This window comes from Piliocolobus tephrosceles, chromosome 16, assembly GCF_002776525.5.
Source record: "Piliocolobus tephrosceles isolate RC106 chromosome 16, ASM277652v3, whole genome shotgun sequence".
NCBI lineage: Eukaryota > Metazoa > Chordata > Mammalia > Primates > Cercopithecidae > Piliocolobus > Piliocolobus tephrosceles.
Window position 1 is genome coordinate 34,352,639 of NC_045449.1, and position 21,329 is coordinate 34,373,967.

The window sequence follows — 21,329 nt, forward strand, 5'->3', positions numbered from 1 at the left end:
AGTGCTGGGATTACAGGTGTGAGACACCGCGCCTGGCCTGGAGGGCAAGATTTTATTCTCTAGAGAAACTTCTGATAAAACTCAGCATGGCAGCAGTACAGGATCTGCATGCACTGAGCCTCAAAGAAAATCAAGAGAGAGAAACAAAGGCAAGTAGCTTAAGCTTCACTCTACTTGACTTTTGCTTATGTGAAATCCTTCATAAGAGAAAGTTTATACAAATACTAATAAAACAGTAGGCAAGAAAAATGGTGAATATAGTTAATATCAAATAAATTTTATGAACTAGTTAAGTGATCAGACGTTTTTGACTCTACCTATTATCTAGATGTTAAAGTAATCATATCTTTTTTTCAAAAGCAGTATCTTATACAAGATCTGAGCAAAATTCTGAAAACTTGGCACTTAATTAGAAGTAAGATTTATCAATCCCGAAACCTTACTAAATTTAGATCCTAGGAATGCAAGCACCTACTGTTTACAATCCTAAATGATAATGGCTTTTTTGAAAAATGGGAAAACGTAACTTTGAGTCTTAAGATTATGTGCAAGAATCAAAAGGTTTTACCTGATAATCTTCTTCTGTAATAAAGAGGTTGTTCAATGATTCATTCACAGATTTGTTGTTATGGTTCTGAACTGAACGCAAATATGGTTTCACCAGTGGTAGCTGTTTAACCTTTAAAATAAAGAGTTTGTTACAAATATAAGCACATTATTGAAGTCCCAGGGACAAAAGTTATCCAAATATGTCCTAATTCCTTGCTATAAAGCTTTCGTTTAAAATTATTACTTTACCTTGCTGAAATAATTGACTGCACGAGTGTGATCCAACCGTGGAGACAGCACCATCAGCAAATCATTTAACAACAGAGGCTTGAATTCTAAATAGAACTGTATTGCTCTGTAGTATAGTTCCACATTGGCAACCTGCAAGGGGAAAATCCACACATAAGTCAGTTACTTCCTAATGAGCTTTCTCCTTCTGAATCCTTTATCTTCTGAAGAAAGTACACACCTTGGTAATGATATCTTTGAACTGCCCTTCTTTCCAGGCATCAGTTGGATGATTCATCATGGTAATTATGGCATTATCATATTCTTCATACTTGTCATACAAAAACACCAGTTCTGCCCAAAGATGAGCTTGTTCTGCAGCTCTTAGCACCTGCATAAGAAAGACTTAATTGCTTTAGATACGAGTCTAGCCAACAGCCTTAAAAAGAATAAGATATTTTGAAGTATTAACTTCACTGTGTTACAATGACTGGTTACCTTGGGAATATTCACTCTAGACCAGAACAGCTCCAGGTGCTCCCTCATTTTCTGAGGCTTAAATTTAGAGTATAGAATAGCTAATTCGGTAAACATTCCCATGTGAGCTCGCTCAAGTCCCAGTGCTGCTTCCAACATGGTAATCAGCTCTTCAAAATAGCCACGATCCTGAACAAGAGAAATGTGCAGTTAAAGATAAGAATATCTATGGTAAAAGATCTCAGGTCATCTAAAAGTTTCTTGTTAATTACCTGATAGTAGTTGATAAGTTCTTCTAATTCATCTGCGTGTACAACAATATGAAGTCCACACATCTGAGCAAGACGGAATTCTTTCCCATCTACACAGGCGAAGCAGACCTAGAATAAACATTTCCTTTCTGTGAACTCAAATGTAAACATGGCTAGTTATTTAAACTAATGTTTAAAGGGCGTTTCTTTAATTCTTCACTCAAACTTGGGTTTAGATTACCTCTTTCCATGTTCGAGTACTGTTAGCTTTCCTAGCCCCATCAACAGCTGCCTGATATTCACCCAGGTGAACCAGGGTAGATGCCAAACGTCCAAAATTGGAAACATTATTGTACAACAACTTAGCAGCATCATACATTTTTTCATCATAACAACGGTCACCAACCTGGAAAAAAAAAGGTAACGCACATTCAGTAAGGTATTAGTGTGAGCTTAATCCTCTTTTCAAATTCATACCTTCACACTGAGAAATAATGTTTTCCTATAGATTTTTCCTTGGAATTCTTCAGTTATGTTTTGATCCTACCAGGCTAATCAAGTAGCCCAACTAGTTTTTCTTAAATCTGAAAAGGAAACCCACTTGTTGGATATGAGCATTATTTGGTCCATTGATAAATTCTTCTAACTCTGCAAGGCGGTTTGTTTTAGCCAGCGCAAATATCAATTCTGTCTCCACGTAGGACTCTCGAGCCTTCTTACGGGCCATCTGCAAGTATTTCACCAGTTCTTCCCAGTTTCCTGAGTATAGAAAAAGAAAAAATAGATCCAAACACTAACATCCTAGTTTATCTTTCACCCAAGTAAATGAAAATTGCTATTCATTTCCTTTTCAAGGAAACATGGATAATGACAAATGTAAACTGTGCAATATTTCACTTCTGTATTATCACAGACCAAATGAATAGAAGAATTCTCTTTTTCCTGAAAGTTGTAAGATTAGAGCACTATCAGGATTTTATGAGACTTCAAAAACAGAAAATTAATCTTCCCCACTTGTAAGTTTTGTGAACCTACAAATTCACAAAATACAGCCTCTTTTTATGTGGACTAAGATGGAGTACTAAAAGTTTTCACAGGAAACCATGCAGTATCCAACTCTTCTACAATTCAGAACAGACAGATATCTTAATGCTTAGTTTAATCATTTTGTGAGGTCTCAATACATAAGGTAAGAAATCATACCACTAGTATTGGCAGCCTGAACAACTTCCATGTAGGAGGAAGGATCGTCTGCTTTGATGTAAGAATCAATGGCTTCTTTCACCATTCCTTTCTGCAACTGGGCTTTTGCAAGTTGACTCCAGACCGCAGGTTCATTGCAACGTTCAGCAAACTCATATGCCCGATCCAAGTTTCCAATATGTTCAATTAAGACCTAAGTACCCAAGTTTGAAATTGGGGTTAGAGTACAATCAATCCTACCCAGAGCAATTACATTTAAGCTGTTAGTATTTTATTGCTCTTCTATTCCCATAGCAACCAGTTAGGCCCATCTTCATAGGACAGTGCATACACTGAATGCGTAGAAGACATTACATTTAGTAATTCAACTTAGGTAATCTAAAGATTTACCTGAACTGCTGAAGTATTGACATCAAATTTCCGGAAAATGGCAAATGCTTCTTCAAACAGCTCATTGCTGATGGCGATATTGGCAATATCTGGGGCATCATAATTATCCAAGCGGTTAATATACTCCATAACACGTGTACGGTCAGCTTTAATTGCGGTGAGGATAAGGAGGTTTTGCAGATTCCTTTAAGAAACAAAATAATATTTTAAATGCAATATTTTAAGTTTATCAGACATAAAAAAAAACCACTGTCACTAATAGAGAGGTTTTTGTCTCAAGAGATAGGGTGAGAAGGAGGGGGGATATCAGAAGAGTGAGAATTCAGGCAACTTTCTCTGATCTTTTTGTTCCTTCCCAAAACTGATGGGCCATTATTAAAGACTGACAATAAAAAGCCAATGGATCCCTCTGAAAGCATACCTGTGTTCACTGAATACAGAGTTATCAAGGACAATTTTCTCCAGCAGTTCAATCAGTTCATTAGGAAGGTCTGCAGTCATGAAAGCCTTGACAGTTACTGACACTTCTTCAGGGTCCTGAGTCTCAGACAAAGCTGTTTGTACAACCTACAGAGGATATATGGGACATAAGTATTGAGAATCAAGTTGGTTTTAAATAAGGATAAGTTGGCCTCTCATTAGAAAACTTGAAATAGGCAGAAAAGAATGAAGTAGGAAAAAGACCTTTAAATTTACACACAGAGGTTTTTCTACACCAATCTATACAATATGTGTAATTCTACTCTCTTGAAAAATTACTCTAATTATATAATTTCTCTTTTCCCTGCTTAAAACATTATCCAGGCTAGCAATCATCATTATCACTTTAGTGGCTACACATAACGCAAAATTCAACTACACAGATGTGGAACTATAGTATCAGTAATTCTTCTGGTTTTGCCTATTTGCATGGCTTTCTAGATGCTGCAATGATTTCCAACCACCCCCTCCACATCCTTCCCCTAGGAAGCTTTGTAACTAGTTGGAATGTTCCTTAGAAATGCTTCCTAGGAAAGGAATGAAATATTAATAGCCTTCAACTTACTTGTTTCCAAAATGTTTTATTTATACTTATTTCAGGAGAATTTTAAGACTCATTATTAACAACTCTTCAATTTTTAGAGCTTTTAAAATATGTTGTCTATTTTATTTAGGTATAAAAGCCCATCTCATGTGCAGTTCTATACTTCTTGTTAGTAAGATATAACACTGATGCACTTGGTCTTTTGTATTTTCTCTTATCTTTATCTTTTGCTGACTTATCATTGTCTTGAAGTTTCCAATCAATTTAGCCACTTCTTAGGTGTTTATAGCAATCCTTAATGTTTAGTTTGTTATTTTCCTTTTAAACTATGATGAACCGAGAGTTTTACATAATTAAGTCATGTCTTTTGGGATGTATTTTTTTTCTTTTTTTTTGATACTGTCTCGCTCGTCACCCAGGCTGGAGTGCAATGTTGTGATCTCAGCTCACTGCAACCTCCGCCTCCCAGGTTCAAGCGATTTTCCTGCCTCAGCCTCCCGAGTAGCTGGGATTACAGGCGCGTGCCACCATGCCCGTCTAATTTTTGTATTTTTAGTAGAGACGGGGTTTCCCCACATTGGCCAGACTGGTCTCGAACTCCTGACCTCAGGTGATCCACCCGCCTTGGCCTCCCAAAGTGCTGGGATTACAGGCGTGAGCCACTGCACGCAGCTTATTTTTCTTAATGTATGTTATATACATTTATACTTATATAAATTTACATTAATTTATATATAACGTATACAATCAATTTACATTCATTATATACAAATGAATGTAAATTGAATGTATATAAATTTTAATTTCCTTCTACTTTGTATTGCTTTCTCTCCTAGTTAAATATGATCCATTTGAGTATATGATGAGGGGAAGGATTGTATCCATAGTTAAAAATGTATAATTTTTACTGACAGTCATAAACATGTTTGCCAATGTTACCTGGTCAATTAGGGGTCTCCTGTAAGGATTGCTTTCCAGCAGCACACTGCCCCACAATTCTGGATCCTTCCGACGTACCAGGTAGCGAGAAAGACTTTTGAAGAGGGAATTCTCATTGCAAACCTGAAGAAGATATGACAGATCAATTTCAACGTAAAAAGTAAAAGACTTTTTATAGCATTTTAGAGGTTATTTCCTATTGTTTAAACTCTGTTTATTGATAATCTTACTGATATTGGATCTACTTTTGGACTTTGATTCACGTACCAGTAATATACTGTTTTAATTATACAGGCTTTGTAATATACAATTTAACATCTGGTAGGACTAGTCCACTTTTACATTTTTCAGTGTTTTACTAGCTGTTCTTGTGTGTTTATTTTTCCATGTGTATATGCACATGTATGTACATAAGTGAGCATATGTATGTACATAAATACAACTATTTCTTAGCTCTGACCACTGAAAGATCTTAGAAGCAAATATACCTAAGCTCAGATCTTGACTTCTAATATTTTCAGAAAATAGGAGTCTTGCTCTATTGTCCAGGCTGGAGAGTGCAGTGTTGCAATCATAGTTCACTGCAACCTTGACCTCCTGGGCTCAAGTGATCCTCCTACCTCAGCCTTCTGGGTAGCTTGGAACCAAGTGCATAGTACCTCCCCCAGCTAATTATGTAATTTTTTGTAGAGACGGGCTCGCTATGTTGCCCAGGCTGGTTTCAAACTCCTGGGCTCAAGTGATTCTCCTGCCTCCGCCTCCCAAAGTGCTGGGATTCTAGGAGTGAGCCACTCACCTGGCCCAGATCTTGATTTCTAATACCATGCCCCAGTAAAAGGTTCCCTAGAGAAATGACTGGCCTCCAGGGCTGCGGAAGGTACAAAATGAGCTTGGTGTATTGTGTGCCAGAAAATAAGTTAAAATGCTCAAAGAACAATGAGCCCATGACACAAAGACACAGACTGAAGAGGTTCTCACCAACTGGGACAATTTGAGCATCAAAATAAATAGTAATGGATTGTAGCCCATCGAATAAAATCCAAGAGTTCATGAATGCATGAGTGTTAACTGACAAATGTGGAGAAACTGCTGGAGTTTGAAAAATTTTAATTTTGCAACCAACACATTAAGAATGGTTTAAGCAAGAATCAACAGATGCTAAATTAAGGGAGGGGGTAAGAGGATATTTGCATGGTCTTAAGTGTCTACTTATAGACTGTTTAATATCTGCAAGAGGGTAATAATTATATAATAAAGAAATGTTACAACTTGATAAAAACTGACAAAGGGGACAAATGAACACCGCATGCTTCCGGATATAATACCATGAGAAAAACAAACCACCACTGAAGCAGTATTCTGGGTGGAAACGTATAATCTAAATCTAACCATCAGGAACCATCAGAAGAATCAAAATGAGACACATTCTGTTTTTTAAAAAGAGACTTTACATTTAAATGAAATATAGACAGTAGGCGAATCCATAGAGACAGAGTACAGTCTGGTGGTTGTCAGGGGCTGGGAGAAGGGGGTATGTGGAGGAACTGTTTAAGGAATACAGGGTTTCCTTTTGAAGTGATGAAAAATTGGAACTAGATAAAGGTGATTATATAACATTGTAAATGTACTGAATGTCACTGAATTGTTCACTTTAAAATGGTTAATTTGATGTTGCTTTAAATTTCACCTATATAAAATAGTTACAAATAGAAAAAGCAACTATCTGTTTACAAAAATATCAGTGTCATAAAAAACAAAAGACTGAAGAACCATTCCAGAGTACAGGAGACTAAAGAGACATGAAAACTACAAGTCATATATAACCTTAGACCAGAGGGGAAAAAACTGCTACAAAGGATGTCATTGGTTAATTGACACAACTAGAATAGAACAGATTTTTAAAGGTATCTTGTCAATGTCAAACTGACTGAAGCTGGTATATTTCATGTGGTTAATGAAACAGAATATCCTTATTCTTAGGCCATACACTCTGAAGGGGTATAAGGCCATGATGCATTCAACTTATTCCCATGTGGTTAAAAAATAATAGACGTGGCCGGGCGCGGTGGCTCAAGCCTGTAATCCCAGCACTTTGGGAGGCCGAGACGGGCGGATCACGAGGTCAGGAGATCAAGACCATCCTGGCTAACACGGTGAAACCCCGTCTCTACTAAAAATACAAAAAATTAGCCAGGCGAGGTGGCGGGCGCTTGTAGTCCCAGCTACCCGGGAGGCTGAGGCAGGAGAATGACGTAAACCCGGGAGGCGGAGCTTGCAGTGAGCTGAGATCCGGCCACTGCACTCCAGCCTGGGCCACAGAGCGAGACTCCATCTCAAAAAAAAAAAAAAAAAAAAAAAAATAGACGTGTGTATACACATATGTATGAATGGTGTGCCTGCATGTAAGAGTGTGAGAACACAAATGGTAAGGCTAATGGGGTTAAAACATTAACAAGTCAATCAGAATAAAGGGTATATAGACTTTATCCACTATTTGGGCACTTTCAGATTCACAATTATTAGCAAACAAAGTTTTAAAAAAGCACCCACCATCCCCAAATGTCCCATATTACCTGAAATCACCCTGAACCTCTCATATAACAGGTTTTTAAAAATGCAGCTTTTTTACATATTCAGCTAGCAGTACTTACATTAATAAGTTCCAGATCACACTGGCCACGTTCATAAGCAACACAGGCCAGATGTGGATCTCTCTTCTCACAATACTTTCCAACAACGCGACTGTCATAGTAGGGATTTTCACGAAGAAATCTCTCTGGGTTGTTATTACTGTCTATGTAGATTTTGGCTAAGGCATTGTGAGTAGCAGGCTCCTCACAGCCCTCATGAATTCTGGCCTCTAGCCAAGGCAGAAGCAGTTTCAATCTAGGAAAAAGGGGAAAAAACCTCACACACACATACTGCATTATAAATAATACACTCTTGACATGCTAACTATGTAAATACCTTATGGTCTACAACGTGCTTTCACTTTCACATACTTTTTTTCTCCCCGGGTACTGCTACATTGCCCAGACTGAAGTGCAGTGGCTATTCCAGCCATAATCATTGTGCACTACAGCCTTGGGCTCAAGTGATCCTTGGACTCAAAAGATGATTGAGTTGCCCAAGAATAAAAAGAAGATATATAAGGCTATTTTCACTCTCCCAGATTTATCTGCTATATGATATACCTACCTGCTTACATCTGAATAAAAGATTAGAGAGTCACACAGTGTCCTTTCTTTATAACATGCAAAATATCTAGACCTTAGGAAATTTTGTTTATGGATAGAATGGGGAGGTGATATTATATAGGCCAGATTATCTGAGAGTTCTTTCAGCTCTTAACACAGTTAACATACAGCATTGCCTACAGCCAAACCCTAAATACATACTGGGAATAAAATCTGGTAGCTTTAGAAGCTCTGGGTTTAATGGTTGTAGCTATCATATAAACACGCCATCAAGGAGCACAGTTTTGCTATACTATAGCTTGTTTTGGTAGTACTGATGACCATGCCTTCTTTTATTTTTATTTTTATTTTAAAGCCAGGGTCTTCTGTTGCCCAAGCTGGAGTGCAGTGGTGGGAACATGGCTCACTGCAGCCCTGACCTCCTGGACTCAAGCAATCCTCTCACCTAAGCCTCCCTAGAAGCTGGGACTACAGGCACAAGCCACCACGCCTGGCCCAAGCCTCTTTTACCAATGATTTAAACATTAAAAGCAGCCAAAGAAAAAGCATCATTCTGTTATTTTGTCTATCAAATTCACATGGTTATTATGAACACTCCCATTAGGGAGAAGACAATTTTAATAAATAGAGGCAAAAATCCAGCTCCTATAAACATGTGCAATCCAAGATGTGCCATGTCAACTTAAGGAAAAAAAATTAGCTAAGGCATGTCTAGACTAGTGACTTAGAGGTGAATCTAGCTTTTCACAATATAATTTGTCACTTAAAGACTAAATTATCTAATGGTAACTGCCATTTGCTTGGAATATGCAATAAGATTATTTTCAGGTAATAGATTTAAGACTCAACTGAACCTCTTATTAAATGTTAAATTGTTATGACATGAAATTACTTGAAACTAGGCTCAAACCTTTAAGTCAGTATTAACTGTATATCTCTATTACCCTTAAATGCAAAATTTTTCCATGTTTGAAATATTCTAATATAAATTCTAAGATTATAATTAGTAGATCACCTATACCAACTCAGGTTAAAATGAAATCCCATAGACTTTCTTAATTTCTTCTTATATAAACAGCAGACCTTCCCACTAGCATACCACCTCACCAACCTCATTTATATCAGTACTTCCTAAACACTAGTTCCTCAAAATGTTCCAGCTAAAAAAAGACTTCACAGTCTGTAAGTTTTAGAAGCACTTACACTATATTCTATTGGAAATCCATATTATCATGTATTACCATGTTAAGGTACTATAAATTAAACATCAGTTGAATTCAAGAGTTGCACAGGGAACTCTTTTGCCTCATACTTAAATAAACACCACGCTATTTGTTTTTATTAAGCAGCTTTCTCAGGTTGGAAACACCACACTATTGATCAGTAAAGAATTAGTTGTTAAATACATAGGTGACTTAGTACATAGTTTATATTAAAAACACATAAAGTCAAACCACATAGCTGTAATTATAAACATGCCAAAAAAAGGATCAACCAGGTTAACAGATTTGCTATGACAGCTATAATGTTTCAGAAAACAGATTTTTTTTGGGCGCTATTAGCTAGCTTATCACCTCTACGTGAGTTGTCTTCAGGAAATTATTCTCCACGTGTTGTTGAGTAGTTTTGGAACAAATGACTACCTATATTTTTATCTATTGCCATGCTAAGAAAGAGTAACTTATCCCTGTTAAAGTGGTACTACACCTGTTTCTTTTTTCAACCTCAGCAACAAGCTCATCAGTAGAGAATTGACCTCTTACAACAAGAATCAAGTTTTTTATGACATCTTCAGAACAGTCAACATCAAGTAATCCTCCAATAACCACAGGAAGTCGACTTGGATTCACCTGTGGTTAAAAAAAAGTAGAAGAATGTCACTATGTTATTAAAAGCAAAGAGGAATTAGAAAAAATAAAACCATTTATCTCTATCGCTTTTAAGCTCAGTTTTCCTTTAAGTTCAATTTTTAAATTCAGTAATAAACTGAGGGTCTAAATTTGCAACTAGATAGAGGAATTTAGCAGGAGGTCCGGCTAAAAACAAGACTTCATGGTTTAATAAGTATTGAAAGCACATATACTATATTCTCTATTAGTTACCCAAGCATTGTTCCATATGATGAATAAATCCAAAGAAACTACAGTCAAAGATGACTATGCAAGACTATCTAATTAAAAGGCTCCCATTATAGCAATACTGCCTGTTTCTACAGTTAGAAGGTGAAGTATCTAATAGCTGTATTTAAGATGGTTTGAAAACTCTGCTTTGGAGTCTAGGGCTTCTACACGGATACCTCAAGGCCTATCAAGTTAGTAGGGCCCTAGGCCACCCAACTTTTTCAATAAGAATAGCAGTTCTATTCTTATATTTTACACACTTGGCATGCATTTCTTTTCCCCTTCCCTGAGTCGGCTTGCTAGGAAAGCATGTAGAATTTTAATCCAAGAAAGGATTCTGCTGGGGAAAAAAGTATTAAAAGTAGCTGGGCATGATAGTATGCACCTGCAGTCCCAGATACTTGGGAGGCTAAGGCAGGAGGATTGCTTGAGCCCAGGAGTTTAAGGTTAGAGTGAGCTATGATTGTGCCACTGTATTCCAGCATGGGTGACAGAGCAAGACCCTGTCTCAAAAACAAAAACAAAAAAACCCACGTTAAAAGCTGCAGACCACTCTTATTGAGCACAGAGTTTCAAAAGGATTTCCAGAATATGAGAAATAAAATCTATAGTAAGATTATACCTTTATATTACCTACATATTACTTACCTTCTGTACATATATCTCTATATACTTTTGAAGATTATTTCTATATAAATAGAGCACCAAATCATGGACAAAGTCAAATCGATCACACACAATGATAAGTGGTAGCTGATCTGTTAGTTTCGCTTCCTGAAAAAAAGACAAACAAAAGGAAGCTTTAATTTTCTCCTTCTATGAGGTATCGAAGCTATGTAAAATATGAGAATCTGTTCTACACTAACAAGAGAGGCTCACACAAGCATGGCTCTTCTGTTAAAGAAAGAACGTCCCAATAGTTGAGTGTATACATCCCAGTTTCAGTAAATTTTTACTAAGCAATATTTGGATTCACACAGCAAGATACCAGGTCCTTCCCATACACACCCTTTACCAGAAAACAAGAGTAACAAATTAAGGTACCTGAGCCAGCAGTGGCTCTCAGATGAGAGCCACTCATCTGAGAGTCACCACACTGGGACTTTCATTGGTAGTAACACTTCCACTGTATTTGAAATCAACTTAATAACTACAGTCACATTGTCAAACGTATGGCATAAATGGCTCACATTTGTTTCAAACTAATGATTTTCTATCCCTCCCCACATCCAATCTAGACAACCAGTCTCTAATACTCTATTATAACAAAGCCTACAAGGAGCAGCATGATGGTGACTACATGTGGCCATAAGAACCGCCCCCCACCCCCAAAAAAACCCAGCATTTAAAGAAAAGACCTCTTTAAATTGCCAACTGCTTTTACCATTCCATTACAGATACCAAACTACAATCCTACTTATAGATTGACAAAGAAGATGTTACAGACAGGTAAGTAAAACCTGTACTGGGCATTTACCTGATACATGTCCTGTTACATTCCACAGACATAAGGTAGAGCACAAAAAACAACAGTTTCCATCAGGAATTCATTTATACACAGTGAAACATTCCTCAATAAATGATTCCTCTAACATAGTCTACTAGGGAAGCAGAACTAAGTAGGGTAGAACTTCCCCCAGTGATGGCCACTAAGAACATTATTTTCAAGGTTAGAATAAAATGGCTCCTGAGACTAGGGGCTATTAGTTACTCAATTATAAATAATACAAAGACTAGTCTATGAAGTGTTCCAAGAACACCAAGGTAAATCTTAATTTTTTTTTTTGAGACGGAGTCTCGCTCTGTCGCCCAGGCTGGAGTGCAGTGGCCTGATCTCAGCTCACTGCAAGCTCTGCCTCCCGGGTTCACGCCATTCTCCTGCCTCAGCCTCCCGAGTAGCTGGGACTACAGGCGTCCGCCAACACGCCCGGCTAATTTTTTGTATTTTAGTAGAGACAAGGTTTCACCGTGTTAGCCAGGATGGTCTCGATCTCCTGACCTCGTGATCCGCCTGTCTCGGCCTCCCAAAGTGCTGGGATTACAGGCTTGAGCCACCGCGCCCGGCCCGGTAAATCTTAATTTTAATTTAGCCATCCTAAATTAAAAAATAAAAATGTCTGTAAAGCTGCACATTTTCCACATTAAGGAAGGTTTTCTAAAGCAAGTATTGTTTAACACCATGGAAACTCTGCACTAATAGCTGTTACAATCATTTCTAGAATCTGTCTGCATCTATCTATGCAAAAATTTTAGTATGTCATGTTTTTCCTACTAAATGAACATCAAGAAAGTATGTATCAACACACTAGTCATCTTACCTACACACATATAAAAATTTTTTTTATCTTTATCACTTTTAAATAATCTAGGATTACTTACTCTATTTTCATGCATAGGTGTTTAAACTTCTGTGGCAAATAATTCCACTTTTGTGGAATACTAACTGTATTCCAAAAGAAAATTTCAGATTTAAAAAGCAGACAAAATCTAGGTTATTTTCTCGAATGCTAAAATTTGCACATGATTTTATACATGGTAGAAATGTTATTAACACTTTAATAATATTAAATTACCTACTAAATGTTTAATTAACCTCCAGTTATAATGGTTAAAGATTTTAAGATCAAACTTGAAATTATATTAACATAGTCAGAGGTTTTCTTCAACATAAATTTGTTCATTTAACAAATATTTATGAGTACCCAAGTATCAGACTCTGTTCTTAGTTACTGGAGATACAGCAGGGAACAAAGGAAGCAGAGTCCATTCTCTCAAGGAACTTACATTCTAGTGGGAGGAGACGTTCACAGTGGTGTTATAAAGAAAAACAAGCAAAATGGGGTAGGAATGGGTTCTATTTTACACAAGGCAACCTGAGACATCCTCTCTTATGACATCCAATCAGAAACCCAAAGAAGGAAAAAGAGAAGGTCATGAAAGAATAAGTAGTACAGGGCACAAGCAAAGGCCCTTGGGCAGGACAGGGTTGGGGGAGTTCCAGGAATAGCAAGCAGGCCAGTGTGGTTGAAGCTAAACCAGGAAAGAAGAAAAAAAGAAAGGTAGAAAATGAGATCAAAGGTAGCAAGGAGCAGATCATGGGTCTGATGAACAGTTAGATGCTTTCTACAGAGAGTTTACAGTTCTACAAACTTAGGGCATAAGCCACGTGATGCTAATGACACAATTTTATCCTGCTCACTGGGTACCTTAAAGGAGAAGCTATGTTCTACCAATCTCTTTATTCCTGGTGTCTAACACACAATTGGCACTCGAATATTCAAGATCAGAGTCAACGGTATTTTTCTTATGACACAGGGTTTACTTACAACACCAGTAAATTATCATGTAGCTAGTACCTCTAAAATTAAGTTTAATGACAGTGGTAAGAGGCATCGTAACCATGTCCTACAGGTTAACAAGGAATCTATTATGTTCATCCTCAACTCTGGCATCAGAGGATAAATGTGATAGTTGCCTCTTAGTATTGAGCTCCCATCTCAAATTATGTAGACATAAGACACTAAATTCACCTCTAATCCTGGCTGGAAGTAAATTCCTTCAAAGAATCAGGTACAAATTGATATCAAAGAGAAATAAATACCTGCCTGACAGAAATCCCATTTAGGCTAACTCCACCTTTTTCCAAGGCTTATCACTTATCAGTAATAGTTACTACCTCAACATCTATAATATACAAGGTACTTGATAAATAAACATAGCTTATGGTTGAAGAAACTGAGGCTGAGGCACATTCATTAACTTGTCTGAGGTAACAGCTACACATATACTGAATGAACAAACAATGGCTAAGTAAAATTTGAAACAGGTCTGACTGACTCAAAACCTCATAATCCACATCCACACCCCTACTATTATCAGGCTTGCACCTAATTCACAAGTGTAGAGGGGAAGTCGTCATCTGATTAGATCCCATGGGATATGCAAACCTAAGGCAGTACCATCCTAGTACCCAGAGGATTATTTTTTATTTCTTTACTAGAGGATTTTTTTAAAGCTCAAGAATGTGATAATTAAATGATAACAGTTAATTTCATTTTGCCTTCCATATATATGTAACTCAAATATTAAAATCCAAAGCTAAAGAAGTTACAATTTAAGCATAAAAGCTGAGGGCTCAATAAAAACAAAAAGAAATCATGTAAGAATCTGGTAGTATTAACACAGGAACAGAAAACCAAATACTGCATGTTCTCACTAGTAAGTGGGAGATAAATGATGAGAACACATGGACACAGAGAGGAACAACAGACACTGGGGCCTACTGAAGGGTGGAGGATGGGAGGAGGGAGAGGATCAGGAAAAATAACTAATGGGTTGTAGGCTTAATACCTGGGTGACGAAACAATCTGTACAACAAACTCCCATGACACAAGTTTACCTATATAACAAACCTGCCCATGCACCCCCCTGAACTTCAAAGCTTAAAAAGAAAAACAACAAAAAAACCCCAACACCCCCTTCCCCCAAAAGAATCCAGTAGTAGTTTTTTTTGTTTTGTGTGTGTGTGTGTGTGTGTTTTTTTTTTTTTTTTTTGAAGGAAATAGTAATGATACTCACAGAAGGAAGTGAATCAGTATTATGGGTACACTAGTCAAGCATAGAGTATCAAATCTTTCTCATCTGGAGGGGTTTTTTGATACCAGAAAGTTTTGGTCCAAACATAGCATACTGGCTAGGTTACCCAGAATATTCATGATGGCCAAAGACATTATAAAGCTACACTTTTTTTGAAAAGTGTATCTTTTAATCTAAAATGTAGACCAATTTCAACATTTTGACTACCTCATTACACTAAAATCCCTAAGGGTTTTGCTATTTCATCTAGAACCCAGGTAGTAAATTCTTCAAAAGAACAATCTGCCAGTGCAACCACAGGCACAAATGATGATAGTCTGGGAGCAGGAAAAGCCTACTTTTCATACTGTATTCTACAATAAACATTTTGGTTTCACTTGTAATTTAAAATTCTTCCAAGACAAAAAATACTTCAGAACTTTCTGTAAAGTCTCAGGAATCATTTTATATATATATATAAAATACATACACACACATAATAGGCAGTGAGGGAGCAGTAATCTAAGTGTTCTGTAGTTTTCCTGGTCTTTTATAGATAGCTATCAACTTTAAAGCTTTATTTCCCTCACAAAGTAACTGGTAGTTACAAGAATAAAGCTAAAGCTAAGTTAAACATTAAACAAAATTAACTGCCCTTAGGGATCTTCCAGAGTTCAGAATGTCTGGACCATTACTCCTCCCTGCAACACAGGTGGTCCTTACTTCTCTATAACTGAGTTCATGTGTCACAAAGCTGAGCGTTTTTGTTTGATCGTCGTACCTTTAATTTATGAATTATATATGAATAATATTTTAGTTTCTAGAGTTGGGCAAACTTGATGAAAGAGGTAAGCCTATACATTCCTTAGATAACAGATCCCTTTGCCTACCATAGAGGCTCCTCAAAATGGTATGAAGAGCAAGCTGATGTTAATATTCAAAAGCCTAAATGATTCTCAAATGACATTGAAAGTATACAACCACTTTTCTAAATTTTTCCATCCAAAATTAAAGGAAATTCCTTTGAAATAGTGCTATTTTTTTTCTTCTTTTAAACAGATGGTCATTCTTAGTCACCGATTTCCTTCCGTATTTCAAAGGAAACCACAGAGTATTATGTTTGGAAGAAGTAATCCAGCACACAACTTAAGAATGCTAACAATTTCACATTTAGGGAAAAAATATTTTTGAACTACAACCAAACCCTTGTAGAACTGCTAAACTGGAATCCAACCAGAACACACGTTACTCAAAACCACTTACCTTAAGAAAATTCTTGACTCGCTCAGGATCATAGCAATTGCTTTCTCTACAGATTCTTTCTACTTCTTTGATTTGCCCAGTCTTGCAAGCTGCCTGAATATATTTAAAGTGCACATCTGGGTCCTGGCTAAAGTTAACAATGGATCCCAGAAAATAAAAGAGACCTTTAAAGAAACAAGTAATTACAATTAAGCATAGGCACACTTTTGAGAATGACTGAAAAGCATTTATGCAATTAAAAAACTGTTACATTGAATACTCCCAAATATAAGTTGGTTGCTTAAAAAGCTCGATAAAAATACTAATTATTCCATTAATCAGATCAGTAAAATGGATTTGCACTTTAATCCTAAAGAACAGACAATTCAACCCAATGTTGCCTTTTTTTCTTTTTTATTGAGGCAGGTCTCTGTCACCTAGGCTAGAGTGCAGTGGCACGATCATAGCTCACTGCAGCCTCAAACTCCTGGGATCAAGCAATCCTCCCACCTCAACCTCCTAAGTAGCTAGGTGCATGCCACTATGCCAGGCTAACTTTTAAGAAAATGTTTGTAGAGATGGGGTCTTGCTGTGTTACCCAGGCTGGTCTTGAATTTGTGGCCTCAAGCAATCCTCCTGCCTTGGCCTCCCAAAGCACTGGGATTATTAAAGGCATACACCACTGTGCCCCTATATGGGAAATTTTAAATGAAGACCCCAATACCTGGTATTTTTCAATATGCAGTTTATAGGAAACATACAAAATAATTTGGGAAGAATTTAGTGCAGTATTGTCCACAAGAACTTTCTGCAATGATGAAAATCTTATCTTTGCCCCCCGATATAATAGCCACTAACCACACATGGCTATTAAGCACTTGAAATGTGGCTAGAGTGACTGAATAACTAAATATTAAATTTTATTTAATTTTAATAACTTTCGATGTGAATAGCTGCTATATGTGGCTAGTGACTACTGCACTTCAGTGTAAATTTAGTGCATAGTTAACATTTTGAAACTGTGAAAATTAAGAAAACTAGTAGACTCTCTTACTACTTCTCAATAGAGCACTACTACTACAAAGAGGAGAGAAAGGCAATTGAGGACCAGAACTTAGCCACCCAACAGTGATTACGTTAGTACCCTGCATAGCAGTGGTTCTCAACTGAGGTGATTTTCCTCACAGGTGACACTGGCAATGTCTGAAGACATTTTTGGTTGTCACAACTGGTGGAGCTGACGCTACTGGCATCTAGTGGGTAGAAACCAGGAATGCTGCTAAATATTCTACTAAATATTCTACATCTACACGAATACCCCTCTACAATGATTATCCAGCCCTAAATGTCTATAGTACTAAGGTTAAGAAATTCTGCTAAATAGCAACAAATCACAAAATGCCCTTGGCGAGAATCACCTGCTATTGTAAGAGTCAGACATATAAGCATAAAATGTTATTATACCCGATCATTAGTACAGATTGAGTATCCCGTATCCAAAATACTTGAGACCAGACATGTTTCAGATTTTCAACTTTGGAATATTCGCTTTATAATTACCTGATCAGCATCCCTAATCTGAAAATCCAGTTTCTGAAATGCTCCAACAAGCATTTCCTTTGAGCGTTATGTTGGTGCTCAAAAAGTTTCAGGCTTTGGTGCATTTTGGATTTTCAGATTAGGGACACTCAACCTGTATTTTCATTTTATGCAATTTCAACACCACTACATATTTTTCTCTTAAAATTCTACCTTTCATTCATCTATAAAAATATCCAAACAGATGGTCTTGTTCACTGCATATCCTGAGGATCCCACATAAAAGGGCCTTGACAACATTTATTGAATAAAAATTAAAATGTCCCAGAGAACAAATTTTTAGAAAGACAAAATTTCCAGGCCGGGCGCGGTGGCTCAAGCCTGTAATCCCAGCACTCTGGGAGGCCGAGACGGGTGGATCACAAGGTCAGGAGATCAAGACCATCCTGGCTAACACGGTGAAACCCCGTCTCTACTAAAAAAATACAAAAAACACTAGCCGGGCGAGGTGGCAAGTGCCTGTAATCCCAACTACTCGGGAGGCTGAGGCAGGAGAATGACGTAAACCTGGGAGGCAGAAGCGAGATCCGGCCACTGCACTCAACCTGGGCGACAGAGCGAGACTCTTGTCTCAAAAAAAAAAAAAAAAAAAAAGGAAAGACAAAATTTCCAATAGCCTGATCATAAGCATACCTCTTCTTGGCTATCTTAAGTACTTTTCTTAAAAAAATCAAAAACCCCTACTTACCTTCAAAACTCTTGAAAGATTCAAAAAGTTCAATCAGAGACTGAGTTGACAGTTGTTCATGATATTTAGAAGCCACTTGAACACAGATCTGCAGATTCTGACGAATGTTGGCAGACAGCATGGCTCTGAGACATTCTAGGGAGTCTTCTACTGATAAGGAACCAAAGTAGTTGACTAACCACTACAAGATAAAATAAATGAATGAATGAATGAATGAAATAATGTTGAACCTCATGGTGGTATGAAATCATTAATATTTAGTACCACAAACACATTTTCAGTGTACTTATTAATCACAACTAACACCATCTATTAGGTAAGAAACTGAAATACCTCAGGGTTAAGAAGATGGGTGTGAACCACTGCACGTTTTATATCATATAAATCAGTGAAGTGTTCTAATGCACGCTGCAGTAGGCCAGCCTTTTCACACAGTTGAGCAATGTGAGCCCGGTCATAATGTGTGAACATCTGATTGCCTAGAATAGCATCTGCAACCTGTAAAACCCCAAACAAGGAAAGTTAATTGTCCACTCCATTTATATATGAGTAATTCAATATCCATTACAGATTAAAGTTTAATAGTGAACTGTTAAAGAAAGTACAAAAGAATATTATAATAGCTAAATTTTCTTGTATAAGGAGTAGGCATCTCAGTAGCTTTGCGTGACAATCTGAGATGCTCTGCACAACCACCAAAACAATGTTGGAAACATGCCTAAAAAGCATTAAAACACATACTTGAGGCGCATGCATAAGGTTCATCTCAAGTAACCGCGTCTGTAAAGGACCTTCAGATGGGCGATTATTCTTCAGAGCATCAAGCAAGAATGCAGTACATTGCTGAATTAGATTGTATTCCATAAAGACATCTACAATCTACAAAAAAAATAGATTTAAAAGAAATTGTTTTAAGATACTATGGAGAGTAATAGACAAAATTATGCATGAACTCTTTCTTTACCTGAGAATTTTATTTGGACAATATGAACACTTTAAGAACAAATTTTTGTCCTCTAGAGAACACAGTTATTTTCAGTTCTGATAAAACCTACAAAATATTTCAAGATATTACATAATAGCAGAATACAATCGAACCAATAGACCTTTATTTTATTATTTTATTTATTTTTTTGAGGCGGAGTTTTGCTCTTGTTGCCCAGGCTGGAGTGCAATGGCACGATCCCAGCTCACTGCAACCTCTGCCTTCCGGGTTCAAGCGATTCTCCTGCCTCAGCTCCTAAGTAGCTGGGATTACAGGCATCTGCCACCACATCTGGATAATTTTTGTTAGTAGAGACAGGGTTTTGCTATATTGGCTAGGCTGGTCTCAAACTCCTGATCTCAGGTGATCCGCCAACCTCAGCCTCCCAAAGTGTTGGGATTACAGGCGTGAGCCACCATGCCTGGCCTGACAGACCTTTATTTTTATAAACTTTTGAAAAACAATAGCATAAACAATATGAAGGACTCTGACTCATACTTCCAAATGCATCTCTTCCCTCTCCCCACACCCAGTGGCAACCACTATCTTGTTTTATCATCCCCATGTATTTTTCATATTTTTAATACATATACATCTCTAAATAAGATGTTTGTTTTGCATGTATTAAAACTACATGCAGAAGGTTTCATACTGTCCATTCTTTTGCAACTTGCTTTTTTTTGCAAGGCATTTGAGGTTTATCCATATAGTTACAAAGCTTTAATTTCTACAAACTGTAAGTTTTCTTTTTTTTCTTTTTAAGAGAGTCTCACTCTGTTGCCCAGGTTGGAGTGCAATGGTACGATCACAGCTCACTGCAGCCTGGACCTCCCAGGCTCAAGCTGTCCCTCCACTTCAGTCACCTGAGTAGCTAGGACGACAGGCATGTGCCACCACACCCAGCTGATTTTTAGATTTTTTGTAGTTACAGGGTCTCACATGTTGCCCAGACTGCTCTTGAATTCTTGGCCTCAAGCAATCCTCCCACCTTGGTCTCCCAGAGTATTGAGATTACAAGCGTGAACCACCACGGCTGGCCCCCACTCTCCGTTTCAATCAGCTTCTACAAAATATATTGTAATCACATTACCTGTGTGATGTCAGCAAGAGGCTCTTCATCTTGAACTAACATTTGGGCAAACTGCTGTCCCTGATCTGGACTGATTCGCATTACATTTCTCAGCAGAAATATCCAATCTGGAGTGTATCCAACCTACAAACAAACAAACGAAGACTTAAATGCTGCTAAGTTTCAATTTTATAGCATTTAAAGACTTTTTCTACTATAAAATCTTGCTAATATGGAACTACTCGTGAAAGCACAAATTCATTTGCAATTTAAGGTGCCCAGTTAGACCTTGATGATGACATATTTGAACAAACACCTGTCAATTTTTATAACTGGCTTATCCATTTTCTTCTTCTTCTTCTTTTTTTTTTTTTGAGACAGGGTCTTGCTTTGTCATCCAAGCTGGAGTGCAGAGGTGCAATCTCGGTTCGCTGAAACCTCTGCCCCCTGGGCTCAAGTGATCCTCCCACCTTGGCTTCCTGAGTAGCTAGGACCACAGGCACACATGACCACGTCTGGCTACTTTCTTGTATTTTTAGTAAAGACAGGGTTTCACCATGTTGCCCAGACTGGTCTCAAACTCCTGAGCTCAAGTGATCTGCCCGCCTTGGCCTCCCAAAGTGCTGGGATTACAGGCGCAAGCCACCACGCCTGGCCTGGCTTATGCATTTTCAATAAATGAGTATTTCAAAAGTTTGTTCTAACATGTTAAATATGCCTGCTATCTTAAATTCTAATAAGCCATGCAAGAGTAATTGTCTCAATTTAACAAGTATGAATTTCATATGAGGGG

The 21,329-nt window shown here is 37.5% G+C and overlaps 1 protein-coding gene across 1 annotated transcript in view; it reads right to left on the reverse strand.

The window, feature by feature from the left end:
* Positions 1-21,329, reverse strand: part of CLTC (clathrin heavy chain) — a 75,963-nt gene that overhangs the window by 9,885 nt on the left and 44,749 nt on the right. The window contains exons 10-28 of the mRNA XM_023204648.2: positions 20,558-20,680; positions 19,224-19,361; positions 18,816-18,980; positions 18,483-18,663; positions 16,217-16,380; positions 11,027-11,152; positions 9,966-10,108; positions 7,713-7,947; positions 5,062-5,184; positions 3,520-3,665; positions 3,099-3,282; positions 2,709-2,901; positions 2,107-2,264; positions 1,747-1,911; positions 1,527-1,634; positions 1,276-1,443; positions 1,019-1,168; positions 799-930; positions 569-679 (exon numbers count right to left, since the gene is read on the reverse strand). Coding sequence (XP_023060416.1) covers positions 569-679; positions 799-930; positions 1,019-1,168; positions 1,276-1,443; positions 1,527-1,634; positions 1,747-1,911; positions 2,107-2,264; positions 2,709-2,901; positions 3,099-3,282; positions 3,520-3,665; positions 5,062-5,184; positions 7,713-7,947; positions 9,966-10,108; positions 11,027-11,152; positions 16,217-16,380; positions 18,483-18,663; positions 18,816-18,980; positions 19,224-19,361; positions 20,558-20,680 — 2,913 coding nt within the window. The remainder of the gene's footprint in view (positions 1-568; positions 680-798; positions 931-1,018; positions 1,169-1,275; positions 1,444-1,526; positions 1,635-1,746; positions 1,912-2,106; positions 2,265-2,708; positions 2,902-3,098; positions 3,283-3,519; positions 3,666-5,061; positions 5,185-7,712; positions 7,948-9,965; positions 10,109-11,026; positions 11,153-16,216; positions 16,381-18,482; positions 18,664-18,815; positions 18,981-19,223; positions 19,362-20,557; positions 20,681-21,329) is intronic.